The sequence below is a fragment of the Haliaeetus albicilla genome, chromosome W (genome assembly GCF_947461875.1).
Source record: "Haliaeetus albicilla chromosome W, bHalAlb1.1, whole genome shotgun sequence".
Taxonomy (NCBI): Eukaryota; Metazoa; Chordata; class Aves; order Accipitriformes; family Accipitridae; genus Haliaeetus; species Haliaeetus albicilla.
This window is the reverse complement of record NC_091515.1, coordinates 11,722,124-11,746,827: the sequence shown is the minus strand read 5'-3', so window position 1 is coordinate 11,746,827 and position 24,704 is coordinate 11,722,124. Positions and strand designations below refer to the sequence as shown.

The following is a 24,704-nucleotide window of genomic DNA, read 5'->3' as shown; positions in this document are numbered from 1 at the left end:
AAGGGTCTCACTTAGTACCACTGTTTATAGGTTTGGGAGATGATTGACTTTAGTCATCAACAAATTACTGAGATTCCAGCTGCGCTGGTACCGTTTCACAAGCGGATAAGGAAAGCTCCAAGACTGTCTGAGAATAACTTAAAACATAGATACAGGATGTTCCAAGATTGTCAGGGGAGGACTGTAATGTCTCAAGGTTGTTATGAGAGAGAACTGGCTGTAGGTTGTTATGAGAACTGGCTATCTCTACTCCCATCCTCTGCCTTCGCTGGGCAGCAGGAGTCCTTGAGATGCACAGCATATCTCCCTGTCTTAGCTGTGTAAGAGTTCCTGGCACAGTCAAGGGTCGCTTAACTGCCTGACTCATTACACTTATGCTAAGGCCTAGCGAGCCTTCCCAAGTTCATAAATCAGCCTGAAGAGGGGGAAAAAAATGCACCACCACACGTGCTGCAGTTCACAGACACATTGCCAAGTTTCTCTGCCTGATGTTGCAAGGAAGCATTAAACTCTTTCTGGAGCAGAAAGACCTAAGCAAGATTTGTGGATCAATACTACTGATAATAGCAATATTCCAGTTCAGCACTATTTTGGCAGTAAAAATTAATTTCTCTCTTACAGTCAGGCCTATATTCTCATCTCAGTGCACAAGGGTTTACAAGCTTAATCTAAAACCCACTGAAGTGAAAAGAAATTGTTCCTTTTAATGCAATGTGTTTCAGATCAGTCCAAATATTTATTAACAATACTTGCAGTGTTAGGCATCAGCTTTCATACTTTCAGGATGAAAATAACCCCCAAATTATTTATTAGTGAACTCTTTTATGGTTCTTTGTATAACTCTCAAAATGTATTGTTATGTAATTCTAAGCATGGAATGATGATCAGACTGTGTACATATACTACATAACCCTGTCAGCATTTGTATGAAGTCTTAGTTACTATCAGCCAAGCAAACATCCTCTGCTGAAAAATAAGTCATGCTGTTTTTAAGGTATTTCTAAATGCTAAACTCATCAAGCATAAGAATTAAACCTGAAAAATCCCAGCATTGGGGAGATTTTACCTGTGTTCTCCTCTCCCTGGTTGCTGCTGTCCCAAGCATGTTCCTGGAGATAGCTGAACCTCCAGTGGGCTCACTGGCTGTGGGAGCCTGAGGAATGCATGCTGCCGACACCACTGACCTGCCTCTGTCACCATCTGCTCTGTGTGAATTTCCAGCCTGCCTTCTGCCTCTTCCTCCTCAGCCTTCATGATAACGCTACCCTCAATACCCTTTCTGTCTGTCTTTCCCAATTAATCCTGGACCTTTTTCTCACCATCCTCTACACCTCTACAAAATACTCACTTGAGCTAGTAGGGCACTACCCAGCTTTTTCATTCCCCTCTCTCCCCAGCAGGGAATCAGAACTGGCACTCTAATTATAATGCCAAAAAGAGCTCTGGCTTAAAATAAATGGTCACAGGATCTTGTTCATCTTGCCTCAACCATCCTGCCTTAGCCTGCTGTGAGAGTGTAGAGCATGTGGAGTGTAGCTCCTCTGGCACACCAAACATACAGCAGGCTAAAGCAGCAAGCACATGCCTTGGTGGTGTTAAATCATAAATAAAACAGCAGCAGCAGGCACCTCCTCTGAGCATAAAAAGCAGAAGCCTCCTTGTAACTCATTTAAGTTCTCTCTTTGGAAGTAAACCCTCTCCGTTAGACTCCTGAAATCTGCTTTACTTTGGGGAGTACAGCTCTTCAGCTGAGCTCAGAAATGAGTCCGGCAGCACAGTCCTGTGCGACAGTAATCTCCAGAGCAGGCACAGCATGAAAAACATTGCCCATCTTCCTTAAGATTAATTTCCCCCCAGCATTCACTGGAGTTCGGCACCACTGGCACTCATGCATTCAGCCCTCAGGGCAGGCAAGAAGACAGCCATACCATGGACGTGTGAAGTGCTTGGAAACATGGTTTGAACAAGCCAAGGGGGAAAATCAGCATCCTATTCCTCTACTGGCATCAACAATGCTTAGCCTGCCTATTTTGACAGCCCTGAAACACTACGCCTCGCTGACGTGATTCTGGTGCTAGTGTAGATAACAGGAGAGAGCAGGGCAGACTCAGGAAAATGTCCACAAGCCTGAAATTAAAAGCATCAGATCTGTAAGTGCAAATGTAAAAAGCAGTGATGGAAAAAGGGTGATCCACAAGAAGGTCGCTGGCAATTTGACTGTTCTCTAAGGTCCCAGGTGACAACCTTCCCTTCACCATCAAAACCACCTGCCCAACAAATTGGGGACAAAAACCATAGGGGAAGACTTTTACCACTTCTATCAAGTTTCCTCATACATGTGTTTCATGAATACCTATTTACAGGTACAGATAATTACTGACACAGTCAGGTAGCTGTCTGTTAGTCTGGTGTGAACAGGGTAGGTAGGTGTTGCATACTCAAACTTTATATGACTGATATGAAGACTAGTCTGGGACTCACTCATTTTGCAAACATGCAGACTTCTAAGTTTCCAAGTTTTCTTAATTTGTGCTTTTAAAGAAAAGAGTTGGCAAACAATAACACAAAAAATTAACTTGCAGAATGTTTCAGTTGTTGAAATTTTTTGTACATTTTTCAAACACATCATCTTGGATTTGGGCTCTGACTGTCCTGGCAAATGATTAAATGGTGGCTTTCATGCATTGCAGTGAGAGATGCATTTATTTCATACACAGGCTCATCATCAACTTTAAAAAGACAGCTAGTACTGTCATTATTTTCACAGGGAAAGTACATTCCCCCCCCCCCCCCCGCCCTTAATGGTCATATCTAACCTTTTTTTCTCCCCCTCAAAAGTACTGCTGTGTATATCACTAGGTGCACACTCCATCTGAAGAAGGCTATTTTCTCTCCAGGCTCAGGGTGATTACATGGCTGAGCACTAACTACAATTATTGACGATGTGGGGGAGAGCTATGCATGTAGCATTCATCAGTGAAGACTAGACATCCCTCCCTGACACCCCTCTTCCCCTCCCTGCCCCCTGATGCTGTAATTGTCAGTTTTCCTGAGAGTGTGAAGCACGGCATTAGCTGTGCTTCACAAACTCCGGCAGCTCCATTCCCGCGTGCAGGGTAAGCGCTCCAGCCTTCTCCAGGGCAAAGGTCGGGTGAGCAGCATCAGTAAATTTGTACCTGATGGTGAACAGCACCAGTCCTCTCTCTGCATTGAAGAACAACAGTCTGCCATCACTGTAATCCAACAGGATGCCGATCCTGGCTGGGTGTTCTGTCACATGGACATCACTCATCACACTGATGTGAAGAAATCTGTAAAGAAAGCTGCAGGAAAATGGAAACCAGAATACAGTGAGCTTCCTCATGGTGATTTACCAGAAATAACATACCGTTTAATTCCCACCTATTAACAGGTTGCTGCATACAGCAGTGTATCATGTGGCAACAGAATTTTGCTCAGTACGTAACCCTCCTACCTGAGCAAATGTGGCATTGCTTCAAAGCCCTGCCTGGCACGCCTATGAGCCCTTTCACTCAGCATCTTTGGGCGCTCTGAATAAAAGCAGACTTGCTGTAATCATATTCATCTATATCTTTCTTATTACATGTCTTTTGGGGGATTTAAGCATGATCTGTGCTTTAGTAAAACCCTTTGCATCTCAGACGTTTTGTTTAGTTAGTTATGTTCATGCATCCATATGATTTCGCACTAAAAAAACACACTTGTTTAGATGAAGAGCACCTTTACACCATTAACAGGGTTATAACTTACAAACCTCCAAATTGCCTGGCACTGGCCTGCTGAAGACTACCCCAGTGCCCTGCGGTCCTGCCACAGTGGCAGGTGGGTGCCTGTTGCTGTGAAGGACAAGGCAGTAGAAGGCATTCCCTATGGAGGCTTGAAGTCTCCTGGAGCTGGAAATAGATTCTGAAAGGATTGCATTTACAGACATAAATACGCTTGCTGGGATTTTGTGAAGTAGTTCAGGATATGAGCCTGGAATGACAAAGCAGTGGCAAAAGAGGTATTAAAGTTTGATTCACTGGCTGGGTGAAGGAAGGCGAGTTGGTCTGTTTGAGGGGGTTTTATTATTATTATTATTTTTTAAGGTGCATTATAAGATTTTTTTAATTAAGAGGAGGAGGTCTAAAGCTCCTTTGTAGTTGTCCTCTTCTTATTACTCAAATTTGCAAAAAGAAAGCAGATGGGTCCTTTCTGCTCTCATGATTCTTGAAGCTGGCCAGTTTTATTTACGTGAAGGACAAGTGACTTCCCAAGCAGCTAGACTGAATCAGCTTTACCTGGTTTGTGTAGGACAGCAGCGCATGCACCAGGAGGTATCACTCAGCCCCAGGACACTGCTCCATGATGTTGCCTCATAGCAAATCCCAATCCTATAGCTTCTGCAGGCAGAGACAATGGTTTCCCAGTAATGATGTCCCCGAGCAGGCAGCAGTTCACCCAGGACTGAAGGAAACCTATTTGTGGAAGAGGTGTACAGTAAAGTGAGTGTGGTGGTAGACCAAGCATATTGCGATATTTCTTACAGTCACGTCATGCAGCAGTATCTAAAATTACTAACGGATTGCACTCTGCTATTCTAACTGCAGGGTTTTATCAAAGATTTGAATGTTGTCACTAAGAGTCATTTCATCTTTGCACTGAGATGGACACATATTGAGGAGTGAAAACCATGAAACTTTACCCAAAATTATATGAAGCTAGCAAAAGGTGGAAAAGGTGACTTCGGAGGCAAAAACAGACCTCAAATTTAGCAGGCTTGTTCAAACTAGAAAGGAAAGCATGGCTGTTTTAAGTAGACACAGTGACAAACATCTTGTGTGCATTCAGCTGTAATGGTAAAAAAAAAGTGCTTAAACCAGTAATACCCCATTACCTTTTAAGAAGCCATATCAGTATGGCTGTCATGGTTTAACCCGAGCCAGCAACTAAGCACCATGCAGCTGCTCACTCACTCCCCTCCACCCAGTAGGATGGGGGAGAGAATCGGAAAAAAAGAAGTAAACTCGTGGGTTGAGATAAAGACAATTTAACAGGACAGAAAGGAAGAAAATAATAATGAAAATGATAGTAATAACAATAATAAAAGAATTGGAATATACAAAACAAGTGATGCACAATGCAATTGCTCACCACTGGCCAACTGATGCCCAGTTAGTTCCCAAGCAGCGATCCACCCCCTGGCGAACTCCCCCCAGTTTATATACTAGGCATGACATCACATGGTATGGAATACCCTGTTGGCCACTTTGGGTCAGCTGTCCTGGCTGTGTGCCCTCCCAACTTCTTGTGCCCCTCCAGCCTTCTTGCTGGCTGGGCAGGAGAAGCTGAAAAAATCCTTAACTTGGTCTAAGCATTACTTAGCAACAACTGAAAACATCAGTGTGTTATCAACATTCTTCTCATACTGAACCCAAAACATAGCACTGTACCAGCTACTAGAAAGAAAATTAACTCTATCCCAGCCGAAACCAGGACAATGGCATAACTTCATACAAGTGTACCTGTGCTTGTGATGTGACTGATATCAGCATGTCAAAGAAAAAAAAAATGTTTGCAATGGATGGAGCTAGCCTGGTACAATCATTCTAACATATCCCAGAAGCACTTCCTAATTCTCCAAAGCCACAGATGCTTTGGAAAATGTTACCAGTAATGCCCTCAGCAGAGGAAGCAAAGTAAAAGGATGGATTACTTCTAGTCACACTGTATTCAAAAATAAGCCCACAAATCTGGCCTTCTCAGGGCAGCAACAAGTTGCTTTGAGACTGAAGTGTTCTGAAGGATTAAGCAGTGACCATGGACTGAGGCAAACCCAGCAGTCCCAGCAGTGCGACACTGAACTCTTCCCAGCACCTACATCAATGCTGCAACTGGCTTTATTGAGGTATTGCAATGTTTGAAAGGGGGGTCTATCACACAGACTGAAACAATACCGTTCTACAGAATTAGTTAGCACCATGTGAAAGCTACATATAGGCAAAAATAGGAGCGAGAGGCCCATTCCCGAACCCCACAGAGTGGCATGCTTGGCATGCTGGTACTCACCCAGTGAATTTGGCTTTCTTGGGAAGGCGGATCACAGTTGCATCAGGGGAGATTTGCAAAGCGGGATGGGCTGTGTCGTTCAGTAGGAGAAATCGAGTTCCTGGTACAATTCACAACAAAGAAACATCAGTTCTGAGAGTCTGGCAACATTAACACGAGATGAATCATAAAATGTTAAGCAACAATTACTGCCTGCCATCTTAGCTGGACAGAGGTAGGAGTGACAGAAAATTTGGTGGCAAGGAATCTTCCAAGCTGGGCCTGACTGGGATGGCAGTCTTCTGGCAACTAGACCCAGGGATTGTAACAGTTTATATTATTCAGAAAAGTAGTTAGGTGATAAAGAAGTCTTCAGTATTAAAGAAGGTTGAAATATTTTCAATCAATTGCTTTTTCAGAATAGCAAATTTAAATTTTGAGGCTGGTTTGGAAGAACCATACATAATTTAACACTATTTATCTGGAAACCTTAAAGTTTAAATCATCCATTACATTTTAAAACTGCTCTGCATGCTTCCTCATTCCTGAACCCCAAAGTCCATAAGGTTTTAATTTTGGGTTTTTTTTAAGGTCATGGAATCTTTTATCAGAACGTACTCTGCCAAACTCAAGCAAACTGAAATCCCTGAAGAATATTCAATCATTTCGTCTCTCTGACAGAATTCAACATTTTTGCTTCTGAGGTCACATTGGTTTTATATTGACATAAATCTACCAACTTCAAGTGAAGTAGTCCCAGATTGTGCTTATTTTAAGCAGCTAAAATATGGTCCCTTTTATTTCAATAACTTGCTTATTCCCGTATTGGAAACCTCAGTTATGATTTCTGGAGGAAAATGCCGTCTTTGACTGCTTTGCCCCTCCACCCCATTGTTTTGACATCAGAAAATGGTGATGTACCTTTAGTTGAGATGAGAGCAGCTTCAGTTTGTTCACTTATCCCAAATGGGTTGACAGCCCTCAAGTAGAAGAAATAGTTCACATTGGGCTCCAGGGATACTTTCAGTTCAGGTCTCTTTATACTAGCAAAAGATCTGCAAATTTTGAAGATTTTCATACATGAAAACATATGCAGATATTCAAACCAGGAAAGAATAATTTATGCAAACAGCTAAGCCACCTAACAGTATTGTTGACTACTGAAACAACAGGCACCATAGAGAAACTCCAAATTGGAAAGGCGAGCACTGTTTTCACACACAACTGGGTTATGTAGGCACTTTGGCATTTTACTTCAGGGATCTTCCTTACTTCATCTGACATTTTCAGGCCTTTGTTCCTGTACTGCCTTCTCACCCAGTGCAGTCATTTGGTGTAATGCTCACTGTATATTCATTTTGCAGCATAAGTCATCACATAAAATGCAAGCAGTACAGAAACAAATTCTTATCCGTCTCCTCTAAAAAGTCTGCATTACAAAATGAACAGGCTTCTGCAGGAAAAAAACTTTTAATTAATTCAGCTGCATGAGAATGAACATGCTTGCTGTGTTTGTACAGTCTGGGCACATGCTCGACATCCAAAAGAACGGATACCCTTATCTGAGCACAGAAACCGTGCACTTCTTATTATGAATGCCTTGCTCACAAATTGTTCATCAACAAGGTCTTGGCTCTGTCTCCCTCATGGTGCTGTGCACTCTAACAGGCTGGTTCTGCAAGAGGCAGCAGCAAGGGAACTGCCTTTGCACAGTGCCCTGCTTTGACTAAGTCTCCCCTTTGTGGTGCCTCAAAAGCTCAAGCCCTCACATCCTCAACCGCTGATACCTTGACACACTGCAGGAAAGCAAGAGTCAGCACCCACTCAACCTGCTTCGCAGGCACTTTGAAGTTCCAGTGAAAGTACTTTGGACAATGTATTGGGTCTGGCTGAGATGGAGTTAATTCTCCCCATAGCAGCCCTCATAGTGCTGTGCTCTGTATTGGTAGCTAGAAAGGTGTTGATAACACACCAGTGTTTTGGCTACTGCTGAGCAGTGCTGGCACAGCATCAAGGCTCTCTCTCCAACATTTCGCACTCACCTCACCCGCAGGCTGGGGCAGGGCAAGATCTTGGGAGGGGACATAACCAGGACAGCCGACCCAAACTAACCAAACAGATAGTCCATATCATATGACGTCAGCTCAGATATAAAAGCTAAGTACGGGGAGATGGAAGGGGGGCATTTTCATCTTCCGGAGCAACCACTACGCGTACTGAAGCCCTGCTTCCCAGGAAGTGGCCAGACATCACCTGCCAATGGGATGTAGAGTGCTTGCTCAAGTGCAAGCACCATGGGGTCCTGTGGGGGTACCATTCCACAGTCCCTTTGCCACTCCGGATGATTTTGGAGGGTGAAAAACATGTCTGCATATGAAACCTCATCCCATTTTCCTTCTCTCCTTAAAACCAACATTAGTTGTAATAGAGTATTATAATCTAGTGACCCATTAAGTGGCCACTTAGCATCACTTTCTAACTTATACAACGGCCACCATTGATTGCAGTATTTAATAAGGTTCTTTTTACTTTCCGTACACCCAGTCCCAACAATATCTTTCCAGTGGGCAATTACACAACCCAGAGGACTTTTCCTCGATATTCCTCCTTGATTGTTTCCCATTTTATAACTCCTCCTAATGATTCTTAAGTTTGATCTTGGCTTCTCCTTTTAATAAGCTTCCATGCAAATTGTTTCTTATACTTCTTTTACAGTCTTCCCCAGTTTACCTCCCACACCTCCCAAATTTCTGGAATTAAATTTTCCTTTACACACCAATCTGAGTATTTTGGATTCTTAGTGAGCTCTTTCCCAATCATAAAGGTGTGGAATTTGGGGAAAACACTCAAGGCAGTCTGGTTTCTGTCTGCTAGATGTACAGTACCACCTTCTCCCACAAGATTTACACTTCAACAAAACCCAAGCCGGATGCTAATTATTATATAGTCCAGTTGCAAGCCCACATACAAAGCAGGGAATCACCCCTATTAATACTTAAAGACATTCACATATTAACAAACATACATACACCTATAAATTTCAACATATCATTTCCACACAAAATCTTTAACATAAATTTCCAAACATTCACATCATACATTCATCACTCCAGTTGACAACCTTCAGCAGCTGCAAAAATAAACCAAGCGCAATTGCGAGGGGGTCCACTTACCCCATAAACCAAGCGCAATTGCGAGGGGGCGCGCTTACCCTTCTCCTGCCTCTTATATACCAGTCATCGACAGGTCCGTCCTGGCTCCCAATACTGGGATGCAGCAGTCACCCCGGATTTGCTCGATCTACCCTCAAGATTGCTAGCGGCCGCTCTATCAGTCAGCAAATCCCCCCTAGTTACCATACAGGGTACCCTCCTCCCATACGGGGACTATGCTGCACGCCAGACGTCTCTGTGCGATTTACCAGCTGCCCCGGCCCGTACTTTTACAGGCTCCCCTTGTAAAACATACCATTTGGTCCACGGCTTCAGGAGGTTGTTGTCTGCTCCCGCGGTGAGCGGCTGGCAGCAGAGGCTCCTCCGAGGAAAGTGCTCGGGGCGCGCCTAGGGGCGTCCGCTCTGCAGTCAGTCCCACAGCCGAGCAGAGAGTCTCCTGCCTGGCTCGCCAAACTGACGTGTGGAAAACAGACTCCACAATCAGTAAGATTGTAAAGTAGGTATGTTCATTCAGCGCTGGGCAGCACGGGGGGTAGTCCCACCAAAGTCGTGCGCGCCCGACTCGGCAGTTCGCCTCAAGTTTATACAGTCAGGTATTACATATTCACAATACGCCTATACATATGCATGACCTATCCCCGCTTCATATTAAAATTAGCTCCGAGAGGTCATTTCCATAGTCTCCTCTCAACTGCGCCTGCGCAGGGCCTCTTTATGGTGGTCGTCTGGTGGTCGCAGAGATGAAGATAGATGACTCCTCTTCGTCACTGCTAGTAACCTCTTTCCTTGCGCAGGCTCAGTGATTTCTTGGTGTTCACCCAAACCGCAAGACCAGTCTTAGCTGGCTCTTGGGGCCTGCTCCTGCTTCTTATCAAGGACTGTCTCTACCTCATTGGCTGGTTCTTGGGACCAGCTCTTCTTATCAAGGACTGTCTCTACCTCATTGGCTGGTTCTTGGGACCAGCTCTTCTTATCAAGGACTGTCTCTACCTCAGCTAATTTCAACAATGTAAGCACTAAACATCATCTTTCACCCCCCTTTATTATGTCTACTGAGATTCTTTTGACTCCCCTTGTCTCAACAGGAGATGTGCCTTCAGAGAATGTGCAAAGCACTCTCCCTTCCACCATGAGTTCTAGAGTGGAGCCCAGGATGGTCTCCCTCCTGCAGGTAATGTCTTTATGGGGAGATAGATTAAACAAATCACCTTTTCCAGCACTAATTACTGTGACCCCCAGAGGAGGTAAGGCAGACAAATCAGCTGTCAGATAAGATCATTGCTGTTCATTTGTAGTGACTGATTTTTCACATATGTCCCACCAGAGAGCAGTACAATCTGAAGAATAATCAGTGCTCATCCATCAGGATTTTTCACATGCCTGCCTCTGCTGCATTTATCAGATAAAGGTAAAATCCCACAGCCCTACATAAACCAAATTCCTGTTAACACCACATAGAGCTCTGTGTCTAGGAGGATGGCATCCTGGGGAAAGACTGGTGCATCATCCTTATTAGTCTGTAACAGGTATTTTGTACTGACAGCTGTCATTAAAAGGGATTGAAAACATTGAGAAAAAGCACTGGGGGCTCCTGTGATCTTTCAATTTGAAAGAATTTCAGAGAGTTTGGGGCTCTTGTGTGATCAGCGCTGGGTCATGCCGCCTTTGGGGAATGTGTTACATTAATGCTGGAACTGATGCAGTAAACAGAAGAAGTGGGTTGCCCAAACATGGTAGCAATTGCATGGTTTACTTCAGCCCTGTGACTAACTAAAGCCCTGATGACAAAAGCACTTCAGCAAGGCACTGGGAGTTTGGCAGGCTGGTTGGTTCTTACTGAAAGGTTCAGGGAAGAGGTGCAACCTGATGAGTTGCCTGGTGAGAACCTGAGATCTTTAGACTTGAAAGAGGAAAAAGGCTCATCTGAGTATAGGGGATGAGGAAAAGGAAAGATGAGTTGAAAACTAAAAGATGGGAACTGAGCAAGGAGGCAAATATAAAAGAAGTGAGAGAAAGGAAAATGGGGATGGAAGCAGAGGCATGGGAAAAGAAGGTGGCACCCAAGCTTTGAAGAAATTTGTCCATGTTTCCTAGACAAGTCTGGCCCAGTCTGTTCCTTAAAAGCACCATCCTGACATCTCTGGTGTGAATCTGAAGCACAGAGCACCAGAAAGAAGTTTTGAGCAAACAGTTACAAATTAGATTAAGGGAGGACACACTAAGCTATTCATTGAAAGCTGTTTGTGGGAACATGTAGATCAATGTGTTTTAAGCACAGTGATGCCCTCTATATGGCTCCTTCTGTCTTCTGGAAAATACCACATAAGTCAGTGTTGTCCCAAAGAAATTAGGAGATCTTCTTTTTCACTATTAGCTATTTAACTGATGACTAGTTAACAAAACACAAAATTGTTTCTAAATCCAAGTAGACAGGTACATTCTGGTGTAATGAGTAGACCTATGGTATTCATATTCTGGAGACTGGATCTCAGAACCTGAGTATTCAGAAAAGATTTTGGGTCCAGCTGATTGCAGAATAGGGTGTGAGAGACTGAAGGAGTTAATGTCTCAAACATTGTGGTGGGGCAAGTTCTGCTTAACGACTAACTCTGCATAACAAGGAACTCTGCCTAGCAAGGAACCACAGATGAAAAGAAGCCCATCAGCGCCCATCAGCAACAGGAGGGGGAGGGCATGCCGGAGGGTGCACAGCTCCCTGTTCTGTTGTGCTGTTCTGATATGCTGAACGGGGCAGCTCACCATGTATGGCGAAAAGATCATGTCTGCAGGGAAGGGGAAGCTACTCCCCAAACGACCCCCCCCCCCAAGCCCAGGGCTCAAAGGCTACCTAATTAGCCTAATGAGTTTGAGTGCCCGCCTGAAGGAGGGGCAAGGATGATAAAAGGACACAAACTGAAGCCCCAGGTGTACAAGCCCACTGGAACTGGACCCCTTGGCTGACTGGACCAACGCTGGATCAGGGACAGGTGAAATCTTTCTCTCTTCTTTTCTCTCTCTCTTTCCCTTTTCCGTAATCTCTACACCTCATCCCTTTAGACATAAACCGTTGACCAAGTCTGGGACTAAGAGTGGATTCAGCCGCCTCTAGGCTCTTCTCTGAGTAGGAGTCTAGAAAGCAAGGGGGTCCACTCTGAATCTTGTGACTCAATGGGAGCGATCTCCTTATTGTCTTCCCTGAACTGATTTCCAAATAAGCAAGGCCTGTAGTATATGTTTAGTGATGTATGGTTAGCACATGTTACACAGTTTACTGACATGGTTTCATGCCAATTCTTGTTGTGAGCAAATAAAAATTGAGTTTTATGTGTTAAAGGATCCCTGGTGTCATTTCACCTTAATCCTGACCTGGGAATCGGCAAACCTGAGTCATCGTCCTGAGAAATTGGGACATGACATAGGGTCAGCCATCAAAGTTAAGACTTGCGTCTCTTTCAAATCTGAAATTCTCCAAATCAGAATTTCATTGCATTTTTAAATCAGAGAGCAATAGCATGCCTCTCTTCAGTTGTAATAGTGAGACAGAAATGTCTGGACTTTAAGCAGATCTGGTCAGTAAAACAGTGATCAGATTTTTGAATAGCATTCTCTGCTTGGTAATCTATTTTAGCCAGCTTTAAGCTGCCTAAGAATAAGAGCCCATCAATTTTAGCTATGACTAAGGCTTAAAAAACAGTCCCACTGCTGCCAACTAATGAAATAGAATATGCCAACAAGAAGGAATTTCATTTGCAACAGACTGAGCCAGCTCAAAGCTCACAAGGGGCTGTGTGCAAAGAAGTAGGTCTTGCTATCACCTCTCCTTCTGTCTAGAGGATAGGGTGAAGGGGAAAAGTGGATACTGAGGGCTCCCCAGCAATCACTGTAGTTTGTCATGCTTCAGATTAATCCTGCAATCAGTGATAAAAAAAGCAAGGATGAGGAGAAGGTATGATTACTGTCTAGCTTACAGCATACAGGACACGCATGGGAGAAGAGAAGGGAAAATGCATCCTGGCTATTGGGGGAAAGCCTGTTTCATTTCTGAGTTCTTATAACAGGCATTGCAGCTAGATCTTCCTCAAGCTCACCTAAAGTATTGTACCATGTAATTTGGTCATGAAAGAAAGAGAAATCCACCTACAACATTTTTTATGTCACCTATTTTCTACTTTAAATATACCTGCTCACTTTATAGATTATTTGAAATGTAGTAATGTTGTTATCAAAGTATGAGGTATCCTGGCCTTTAGCCTAAATGTTATCATATTTGCACTGTCCCCACAATGTCTTGGTATCATAATACAAAATTCAGCACATAGAAATTCAAGAAACATTTGAAGTTAAGTATTTTAAGTATCTCCTCTTAATCCCCCTCTTTATAAGAGGAATCTATAAGTCTCAAAATCCAGTCTCCAGTTTTCAGGTACGTGCTATTCAAAGCAAAGCAGAAAGGAGTTACATGTTTCTTCACCTTTAAATTGCTGAGCAATATTATAGTAGCAATTGTCTGTTAAATTTGTGATTTCCCTGGGTTTAGGGAAATCTGATGCTGTGCTTTGATGCATATTTCTCCCATCAGCATCCTCATTTATTTCAAGGAAACAACATCTAGAGGATATTTTTTAATATTGTATGAACCCAGCAAATGATACACCTCACAGTGATTCAGAATGCCTTCTGTGCTGTAATTGTCATTTCCACCCCCAATATCCCACTGAAACAGCACCTCCAGACCTGTGCTGGTACCACTGATGTTGAGTTAGAGCTGAAAGCATGCAACCTTCTCAAGATACATGTAGAAGCACACAGAAGAGGTGCATCATGAGCAGAAAAAAAGCTCTTGAAGCTAAAAATAAAGAACAAATTGCTCTGAGTTCCCTCCCAGCTGTGCCACACGCTTACTTTCCTCTCCTCTGTCCCAGCTCTGGCTGTTTTGGGGTTAGACCAGCAAAGCACCATCTGCAATGATCCTCGCTGCTATCTCAGATAGCAAGCCCAGCACAGCCAGAGGGGAGGAAGATTCCTTATTTTACACACATTGTTTCCTGAGCTGGCAGGACAGTCATGTGGGCAAAGCAACAGGAGGGAGGCTTGCTCTCCTTTTTCCAGCATTAGACCTGCTCTATGGGTAGACGGAAAATTTCAGTTGCTAGCAGTGCCGGTCTTGCATTGGCGGAGAGGATGACACTCAGTCACTTCCACTTTTACAAACTCGCTGCATACCGTACTAATTTCTGCCTCCCCGAGTCTTACAGATTTCTCATGATATGATATATGGTTTGCATCTGAACAACCCACACACCTAATCCCTGGACTACATTTCTCACAGTTTTCCATTTTCCACCCACAGCTCCATTGACTTCTCAACACAAAGAGGCTGAACAGCAAGAGAATAGTAGAGCTTTGGAAACTGAAAGAAACATTTCAAAGCCTCATAAAGATTCTGGAAAAAGAATCAACCCAGGAAGGAGCTTTAAAACCACAGCAGCAGGCCAGATTTTGTATGTAACCATGTCCCTCAGGTGGCAAGCTAGCAAGGAGAGAGAACCCAGAGGGGAAAATCTAGATTTTTTTTATGATATGTAGAAGGAAACTTTTTATGAGGATTTCCAGAGGTTCCTCAAATTCTCTTGCTGGGGAGCTGGGACTGCTCCAAGGACCTCCTTGGAGATATTCAAAAGCCACCTGGACATGGTCCTAGACAACTGGCTCTAGGTGGTCCAACTTGAGCAGGGGGTTGCACCAGATGACCTCCGGAGGTCCCTTCCAACCTCAGCCATTCTGCGATTCTGTGACATGCCGAAGGCTACAGGGGGCTGGCCCAGACCAGGGACTCCACACACAGCTCTGGCTGTTTGATGGGGGCATTTCTCCCTGCCTGATCCCTTGGCAGTGTCCTTTGCTTTGGGTGGGCTCCCAGAACGACATGTGCGAAAGCAGCCTTGTGGGATGGGACTGTACTGCTTTCTCCAGGACTTCCCTTGGATGTCCTTCCCCCACCTCTGCTTTCCCACTGTGCCCCCAGCAGCAGCTGTATGAACTTTCCAGAGTTGCTGAAAAATGCATTCGGACTCCCACTCGGGGACTGGGGAATCACTCAGCTATGGGGCCACTGCAAGCATAAGAGGCACAGGCTACCACAAGGGCTCTGTGTTTGGCTGGTCCCCAAGATGTGTGTTGCTCAGGAAACCTGTGAAGGACAAACTCCAAGCTTTCAAGGAAAGTAACCAGAATAAACTACAGCATTTCCAGGCCCAAATGCTCCTAGGTGGGCATAAAGACACAGTTTTATTCCACCTTACTTGACATAGTAACTCTAGGCTCCTTACAGGTACTCAGCCCATATAAGATCCGACTCATCACCTGGAGCTATTTGTCTTACTATATCAGCTACATAAGGAACTGATTTCTAGTCCTAATACGCACCTCGATGGCCTTGGATGGGAGCAATACGGGCAGTATGCTCCATCCATCAGTGGGCTCTTTTTTCCTTGGCTTTATGCAAAAAAATTAAATAGACATCTTTAAAAAAAAATAATTTCTCCATCACTGAAATATCTTGTGCCATTATAGAAGTTCTTTGCTGGAATCCACCTGGGGCCTTTCTCTGTGGAGACACAAGCATAACCTCTTCCCCACGTGACAAGAGGATATGGTCCCATTATTTTACCTGTTTCTGGGTTGCGAACCAACACTGGGGCTTTAACTCGTGTCTCGAATGAAGTATTCGCGTTAAAATGTCGAACTATCGGAGGATTATTATCTAGCAAAGAACAATTCAAGAAGTTAAAAACATACAAAGCTTTCTGTAGTCGTTCCTCAGGGGTGGCAATCCCTACTCCCCCTTTCTGTTGTTATAGTTGTTGTAGTAAGTGCTTCAAAGACTGGTGAGAACGTTCAATTAGAGATTGACCTGTAGGGGAATGAGGGATGCCAGTAATTTGAATTTTTTCCGGTGCAATACAAAGGCCTGCCGAGTTGACGGCAGCCGTGACAAGGGCTACAGCTTCCTCCATGACCTCGTGATGTGCGGCCACCAAGATGTCATCCATATAATGGTATAACAAGACACTAGGCATTGCAATCCTAACCGGACTAAGTACTTTAGCCACATACCACTGACAAATTGTAGGACTATTCTTCATTCCTTGTGGCAGCACAACCCACTGGTATCTTTGCAACGGGGCTTACATGTTGACGCTTGGAACTGAAAAGGCAAATTTAGAAGCATCCTCGGAGTGTAGTGAGATATTAAAAAAGCAATCTTTAAGGTCGATAACAGTCAAATACCAATTTCGAGGAATCATAGTGGGGGACGGGAGTCCTGGTTGGAGGGCTCCCATGTCTTCCATAGCGTTATTAATTTTTCTGAGGTCGTGGAGCAAGCGCCACCTGCCGGTTTGTTTTTTAATAACAAAAATAGGCGAATTCCAAGGACTGGTAGAAGGCACAATATGCCCTTTTGTTAACTGTTCCATAACTAATTCTTGGAGGGCGCGAAGCTTTTCCAGTGGTAGGGGCCATTGATCTACACAAATAGGGGTATTGGTCTTCCATGTCAATTTAAGGGTGTCGCACGCTTCAATGGCCCCTTCTAAAAATGGGTCCGAATGGACATTCCCCACTGGGACAGCACATCACACCCCCACAGGATCATAGGGACGGGTAACACAAAAGGTTTTAACAGAGACTATATGCACCTCTGGACCTTGGATTTGGATTAATTCCACACTTTGGTGGCTGTTACCAGTTCCTCCAATTCCAGCCAATACATGGGAAACATTAGCCAGAGGCCATTGTGGAGGCCACTTAGCCAGAGATATTACCGTGACATCGGCTCCAGTATCAATAATTCCATTTAGTACTACTTGCTGCCCTTCGTGGATAAGGGTACATTGACATACGGGTCGCTTCTGAGAAATAGACTGCACCCATAGAATTTGTGGGTTCCCTGTAGACCCAAACCCTCCCCGCCTTTGATGAGATTGACTAGGAATGGGGGAGTTCGTCCCCGCCAGAATCAATATTAATCGCGCTACACGACTACCTTTAGGTATCGTGCAGGGAGGAAACGGGGTCCATGCCATAATTTTAATTTCATCAGTACTATCAGAATCAACGACCCCTGGTAATACAAAAAGCCCCGACAATGTGGTAGATGATCTCCCTAACAACAGCGCTTGTGTTTTGGGGGGGCAAGGGTCCCGAGATATTTGTCGACAGCAAGTGAACTGAGCAATCAAGTAACGTTACTGTGTGGGCAGTTGCCAGGTCCAATCCGGCACTCCCGGCTGTTGCTGGACGAAGACTTGAGGCACTGCTGCTTCCCTCCGTGGGGGTTGGAACGTTGGCTGCGGTACTTGTGTCTGCGCGTGTCGCTGCCCCGCGCTCCGTGACCGGTTTCCCTGTATCAGTTGACCCTGAAAATCATACTTAGACAGACATTGATTAGCATAATGACGCCCTTTTCGGCATCTAGGGCAAACCCCAGGGGCTTGGTGCCTAGCTCCCGTATTCATAGCCAGGCAGTTCTTTTTTAAATGCCCTGATTTACCACAGCCGTAGCAATTCCCCAAACCTGACGGACCGCGCATGGCTGCAAAGGCAGCAGCCATGGCCTCAAATTTATGATCCACAGTGCCAATTCTATTACAAGCTTCCACCATTTCAATCAGTGTAGGATTCGGTTTAGGGAGGGATTTCAGGAGCTTTTTACAATCCACATTAGCATTTTCTACAGCCAGTTTCAACAACAAAATTTCTCGCGCTTCCGCATTGTCTATCTGACGCTCCAGAGCCTGTTTTAATCTATCAATAAATTGCATATAGGGCTCTCGGGGTCCTTGAGTAATAGTTGTAAAAGCTTTCTGTGGCTTTTGTGTGTCAGGGACCTTAAAAAAAGCCTTTTTCGCTTCTTCACGGACCGCTTCAAGAGCCTCCCAAGGGATATCCCGTGCCTGGGCTACCGGATCAGTGTGCTGACCGGTGCCGGTAAGATGTTCTATGGTTAATGCAGCCACAACTTGATTAGCATGACCCGCAAACGTGAGAAGAAGTGCCTGGAGCCCTCCCCTCCAATGTGACTCCCACAGCGAAAACTGAGTCGGAGTTAACAGTAATTTTGCTAAAGATTTTAAATCATGAGGAGTCATAACATAAGTATCAAAACCAGAAAACAGGCTCGCGAAATAAGGAGAGGAAAGCATGTGCTCCGTGATGGTACGGCGCAGTTCCTTAATTACAGGAAAAGATAAGGCTTCCCATTGTGCCCCCCGGCCCTGATAAATTACGGGGGCAACTATCGTTTTGGCAATCTCGAGATCCCCTTCCTTTAAGGTTTGGTGTCTTATATTAGCCCACACGTTGTGTGGGTCAGGGGGATATAGGTCTGGCTCCTTCTCGGGGTTTACCGGCTCCGGATCAAAGGGGTCCTCCTCCGCGGCGCCGACCTCTGGGGGTCCTCGACAACTTTGACTTTCCGAAGGCAGAGCAGGGACCGTGGGGGCATTCCCTTTAGTCTTTACGTCGCCATTATCACTCTCCTCTTGAGCTTTTAGGGTTTGAAAAATGATCCTCCACCATGGAAGCATACGCTGTGCTTCTACATCCCCCGATGTGGCAGAGTCCCACAACTTCACCCCCACATCATCCCAAAGTTCCCGCGTAAAGATACTAGAAGCGGTTACAGCGGGTATCTTCATTTGTACCCATTTAAGCATGGCTTTAAGGTCATGCCCGGAGATAACTTTCCCATGCTTTTGAAGAAGAGCTTTCATAAGCTCATATATGTCTCTTTCCGGGGAAGACGCTTGATTCCCCATGTTTCCCACAGCTCACCTCTCTACTCCGGAGGGATTTCAGGCCGGCCGGCTCCTGCTTCCTTTCAGCAGCTCATTCAACGTTCTGTGGGACTCGCAGCATGCCACGCAGATAGGCGGTTCCTGGACCCTATCATGTCGGGGTCACCAATTTGCCACGATTGAGAGACGGGACACAGCTTGATGCAAGCAGAGAGTCATTTTATTGCATATAACACTCATTTATATAGGAAATTAGAAGACGCGTTTTTTAAACTGATTGGTTGTTATGCTTCAAAGTTCTTATCAGGGCGCACTAATTGGTAGCTACTTAAACTTTAGCAATTGGACTGTTAGCAACTAAGCTATTTTTGCAAAAGACTCTAAGTTCCAGCCCTTTATCAAGCATGACTCACGGGTCTAATTCTCCACCACATCGGCGCCTCTCTATTTCCCTTATCAGGCCCCCCAAGGTTTATAGCCTACAAGTTCCAGCACATCCCCTTCTAACAACAGAGCAGTACCCGCCGTCCTGTCTGATTCCTTCAAGTCTTGCCCTACAAGGTTAATCTGGGGTGTGTGTGTGTGCTTTTGGAAAAGGAAGGTAGGCATTGTTTTGAGGGAAAATAAGTGATAAAAGACGGTCTTTGACACTGTAAAAAGAGGTCAGAGCCCTTCTACAAATACAGAAATTTCAACTACAGCAATTCTGAGAAAATTCATGATTTTGTCCTGTGGGAATTTTTCACACTTGTCACAGTAAAAGGCCAGCTTCTGCCCACAGAGAGGCCAAAAAGTCAAATGTGACTCAGTATAATTATAAACATTTAGATTTTGCACAAGCTCACTTGAGAAAGAGAATGGGCCAGTTCTGGCAGCTTGTTTCCACAAGCAAACTGCTTAGTGTTAGCGATACCTCACTCACAGATTACAGAAAGCGGCACACTTTCTGGTTCAGTTTTGAGAAAAAGAGGCAATTCCAGTTAACAGCAAAGAAACTTGAGAGCAAACACATAGTACAGGTTTTGGGAGCAGCTATGTTATCCCTGACCATCAGTGACTTTGGCAGGTTGACAGGGACCTGATGGCCTCATGAAATATATATATGAAACAGAGCAGATCATGGATGCCCTCTGAGAGGCAGGAGAGCTGGGCAAGACCCCTCCTCCTCTCCTTGTTTGCATTAACACACCATGCTGGTACTGCATGAAAAAAAGGTCTCCCAACCCCGCAGAAGTTTTTTATTTCCATTTTTAGCCTACTTTTGTAAGGAGCAAGGCACGCACAATTTCACTGTCATACTTGTCTAGTAGAAACATATGACCCATTTAGTCAACTAATTTTGATTGCAAGGGGTGGAGCCCATGTGAACTAGCCCATGGGTGAAGACCCTAATCAGGCTCCCTGGGAAGGGAAGACAGGCAAAGTCAGCTGGGGTTCCATATAGCAAGTCACTCTCCTGCCTCCCAAAGCTTCTCAGACCCCTGCAACTGTATTTTTCTGGAATATTGTTGTTGTTTTTAAAAAACATACAAACAAAACCCCAAGCCCCCAAGGATATACAGAGCACCGTATAATTTTCTCTGCATTTCAACACACTGCATGGTTTCGTGGCTCAGTGGTGCCTACATCCCTCTTCGCCCTCTCCTCTACGCAGCACAGACTTAATGTAGGAGAAACCAGAGAAGGTCTGGCATAAGCAGATGCCACCCCCAATTTCAAAGCTGCTCTTTGGGTTGCTCTTCCACCCCTGTGGCATGCCTGCACAGCTGGGCAGTGCTGGGCTCAGCTGTGCTTTGGGAGGGATCCGCCCATGCATCCAGACAGTGCAGATGGGTCACCAACATTACTGGGACACCACTATGACCCTTGCTATGTCCCAAGCCAGCTCCTGTCTTGTTTGCCACAAAACAAAGAGCAAACTGGGCCAGGCTCCTCTGTCCCGCTCCTTCCCATGAAGCTCAGCTGTCCTCCCCTGCCGTGCTCAGGGATGTGGCAGCTGCAAAGGAGCAATTGCTTCCCTGGCCAGCACAGCCTTGCAACTTCTGGTTGATTGCAGACAGCGCAACATCTCCAGGGTTTTGGCCCCAAATGAATGGGATTGCCCAGTTAAGCAGAATAAAAAGGAAGTACTTTTACATCTCTCAGCCTAATTTCATAGATTAGTGTTCAGCCTGTAAATTCCTCAGCATGCAGAAGCTGATTTCTTCCTTGCACGGTTGAAGACAGAATAACCTCTTGCGTAATGACCCACAGTCTGGGACAGGGCACTCATTAACAGCTGCCTAATCCAACCAAGCAGTGCTTGTGACTGCGGCACTGACCTGAGACCCTCTCCTTACGGCGAATGCTGTTGGCAGTACTCCAGAGTGAAGGACTCCATCGCCGCCAAGCCAGCACACCAGCGGACAGTGGCCATGTCCCAACACACCGTGCAGTTCTCAGCCTTGATGATGGGGATGGCGGGCGCTGGGGACACAGGGACACATTAGCTGTACCGCAAGGAGAGCACCAGTAGCTGGCGAGGGATGCTCATGAGGGAAAGGAAGAGTGACCTCCCTGAATACCCATGGCATAGTTAGTTTTATCTGTCCAGCAATGATCTTTTGCTTATTTGTGTTTCAATGGCAGAGAGCTACATTACAGAGAAAAAAACCACACTGGGAAAGCCACTGTGAATATTTGTGCATTTCCTTGCACATCCTTAGAATGTCCATGTAGATTTTTATGCCTTTCCTCAAGCGCATTTTCCCCATTTGTGCCATTCTTTAAGGAGCAGAGCACCAAGGCAGTACTGCGTACAGCTCTCCCTGGATCACCTCAATCCTGTCCTCAGCTGTTCCTGCATGAACTGCATCAGAAACAAACGTGCTGCTGTAGAACTGAGGGGGAGATGCTGACTTTATGCTTAATTATGTCCTGTTTATTTTTGCAATGCGGATACTAAAATTTGGTCCTGTAATTTCTCTTTTTTAGAGCCTCAGTTTAAGAACTACAGGCCCAACTGCAAGACAGAAAACTGAATGTAAAATAGCGCACTGAATGCAAGTAATCAAAAGCTATTGTGTGAAATAGCACATCCAACATCGTAGGCTGAAAATGGATCAGTTGTATTCACTTGCTCTGTTTCTTTCCAGGGAATAGCAACATAAATGAACTTTACGACCTGTTGTTGAAACTCATATAAACAGTCTTAATACCAATCCTTGAAAGAAAAGTTATTAATTAAAAAAAAGTCATAGAAAGTTATTTTACTTTTAAAGAGATTGGGTTCCAAATAGGAGGCCTAAGACAAAAATAGAAATTAGACAATTTTATGACAAGATAATCTTATAGAACTGCAACCAGCATTCCAGATGCATTCTGTTTTGTAAGTGTCGTGGTTTAACTCCATCTGGCAACTAAGCACCACACAGCTGCTCGCTCACTCCCACCCCAGTGGGATGGGGGAGACAATCAGAAGAGTAAAAGTGAGAAAACTGTTGAGTTGAGATAAAGACAGTTTAATAGGTAAAGCAAAAGTCACGTGCGCAAGCAAAGCAAGGAATTCATTCACTACTTCCCATCAGCAGGCAGGTGTTCAGCCATCTCCAGGAAAGCAGGGCTCCATCATGCATAACAGTTATTTGGGAAGACAAAACACCATCACTCCGAACACCCCCTCCTTCCTTCTTCTTCCCCCAACTTTATATGCCGAGCATGACATCACATGGTATGGAATATCCCTTTGGTCAGTTGGGGTCAGCTGTCCCAGCTGTGGCTCCTCCCAACTTCTTGTGCACCCCCAGCCCACTCACTGGTGGGGTGGTGTGAGAAGCAGAAAAGGCCTTGACTCTGTGTAAGCACTGCTCAGCAATAACTAAAACATCCCTGTGTTATCAACACTGTTTCCAGCACAAATCCAAAACATAGCCCCATACTAGCTACTATGAAGAAAATTACCTCTACCCCAGCCAAAACCAGCACAGTAAGAAAAATAATTTGTTATTAGTAGAAAAGGAAAGAAAAAGACCTCATAAGTACATATTGATTTCCTGGTTTAGTGAAAATCAGGAGGCTAGCAATCCAGGTGTAAGAGACTGAATTGTTATCGCGAACCGTTTGCCTCAAAGATTGTTAGGTGCGAGGGACTGGACTATCATCTCAAGGAACTGTGAACTGTTTATCTCGAGCCCTTTGTCTCCAAGATGGCCTGTTTAAGCAGGACACTCCTCTGTCCATAAGGACGATTACCAGGCCATTGAGGCATCCAAGGGAGGAAATGGGGCTGGAGCTGATAGGATACTGGTTTCTGGTGTCGATCATGCAAGGGTCGTATGATAGACGAAACCTACAGTGCATGACATCATCAAAATATGCCCTATAAAAACCCGTAGAGACAAGCCGTGGGGCTTTCCTTTTTTTTCCACCACCAAAGAATTGAAGATTGAGGACCAACGGGACACCGCTGGATCCGTGGTGGTGACCATCCTAGCAATCCTATCCCGACTGCTTGCTTAATTTCTACCTTTTCTTCCATTCTATCCTATCGATCGCCATTATTTTCCACTTTTGATACTTTTGATAATAAAAGCTCTTCTGGGTATATGGCATTTGACCTCATTTGTGTCTTAATCTCGCTCTTGGGATCATATCGAAACCTTCCCCGACATTGGATTGGGACACCAGGTTAAGATGTACTTGATGTTTTACTACAGGAACAGCTAATCTAGGCATTCAGCAGAACAAAGAATCTGTGGGATAGATTCTCATCTGGTAAGAAATCTGTGTAGCTCCCTTCGCAATAATCCTTTAATTCTCTTCTGACATATTTGATTATTGTCTGGCTTTAAATGCATCTGTTTCTAAAGAATAAAAAATTAATCGCTAAATCCCCCAATATCTGCATTCAGAAACTGACACACGTACCCACATTTATGTATGTGCAAACAGTACATCACAAGACATCAAGTACTTTTTAAAATTTAAATTATCTGTCTAAAGAGTAGATGGAGTCAGCATACCAGAAAAAAGTTGTTACTGTGCTTCTGAGATTTTTAACAAATTAACTGCAGTTACTCAAGCTGTACTAATTAGAATATATATCTGATTTCCTGGTAATATTCCAGTACTCATATAAGTGATCTTATAAGAGGCAAAGAGCAGAAAAGGGTAAGTTCTTACTCTGTCCCTCAGATACAGGATGAGAATCACATAGGTTTTGAACAACAGAAGAAAGTGCATTCACTCCTATGTTTTTAGGATTGCAAAGAGCCTTCATCTGGAGATCAATTTGAGATGGATGGGGTGGGGGGAAGGTGGGGCTATAGAGGGATACTTGCTGCCTTCAGCATCACTCCCTCACAGAAAATACTGCTTGGAAACAGCATGTTCCCCAGGGGAGGGGAGGACAGGCTGCGAGTTTGGGAGGTGGAAGAGCAGGAGACAGGAGGTGCTGAGGGGATGCTGCTGCAGCAACATGCTGCATTCCCCACATCTCCCCAGGCCCACTGCCACCTCCATGCATGCAATCCCAATGGGAAAGCCTTGGAGGTGTTCCCAACATCTGAAAGAGGCACAGCTTTGCTCCACTATTAATGCGTATGTTCTCGTCACTGCATATACCAGCAAATGATTTTCTTGTATGTGCCAACTTTTAATCTGAATTATTGAAAATAAACTCTCTAAATTCTTGCTTCTGAGTTTA

The 24,704-nt window shown here is 44.7% G+C and overlaps 1 protein-coding gene across 1 annotated transcript in view; it reads right to left on the bottom strand.

Annotated features, from left to right (window-relative positions):
* Nucleotides 1–2,850: 2,850 nt before the first annotated feature.
* Nucleotides 2,851–24,704, bottom strand: part of LOC104313517 (cardiomyopathy-associated protein 5) — a 65,678-nt gene continuing 43,824 nt past the window's right edge. The window contains 5 exon segments of the mRNA XM_069775556.1: nt 2,851–3,323; nt 4,302–4,478; nt 6,070–6,169; nt 6,970–7,103; nt 21,343–21,487. Coding sequence (XP_069631657.1) covers nt 3,071–3,323; nt 4,302–4,478; nt 6,070–6,169; nt 6,970–7,103; nt 21,343–21,487 — 809 coding nt within the window. The 3' untranslated portion in view covers nt 2,851–3,070.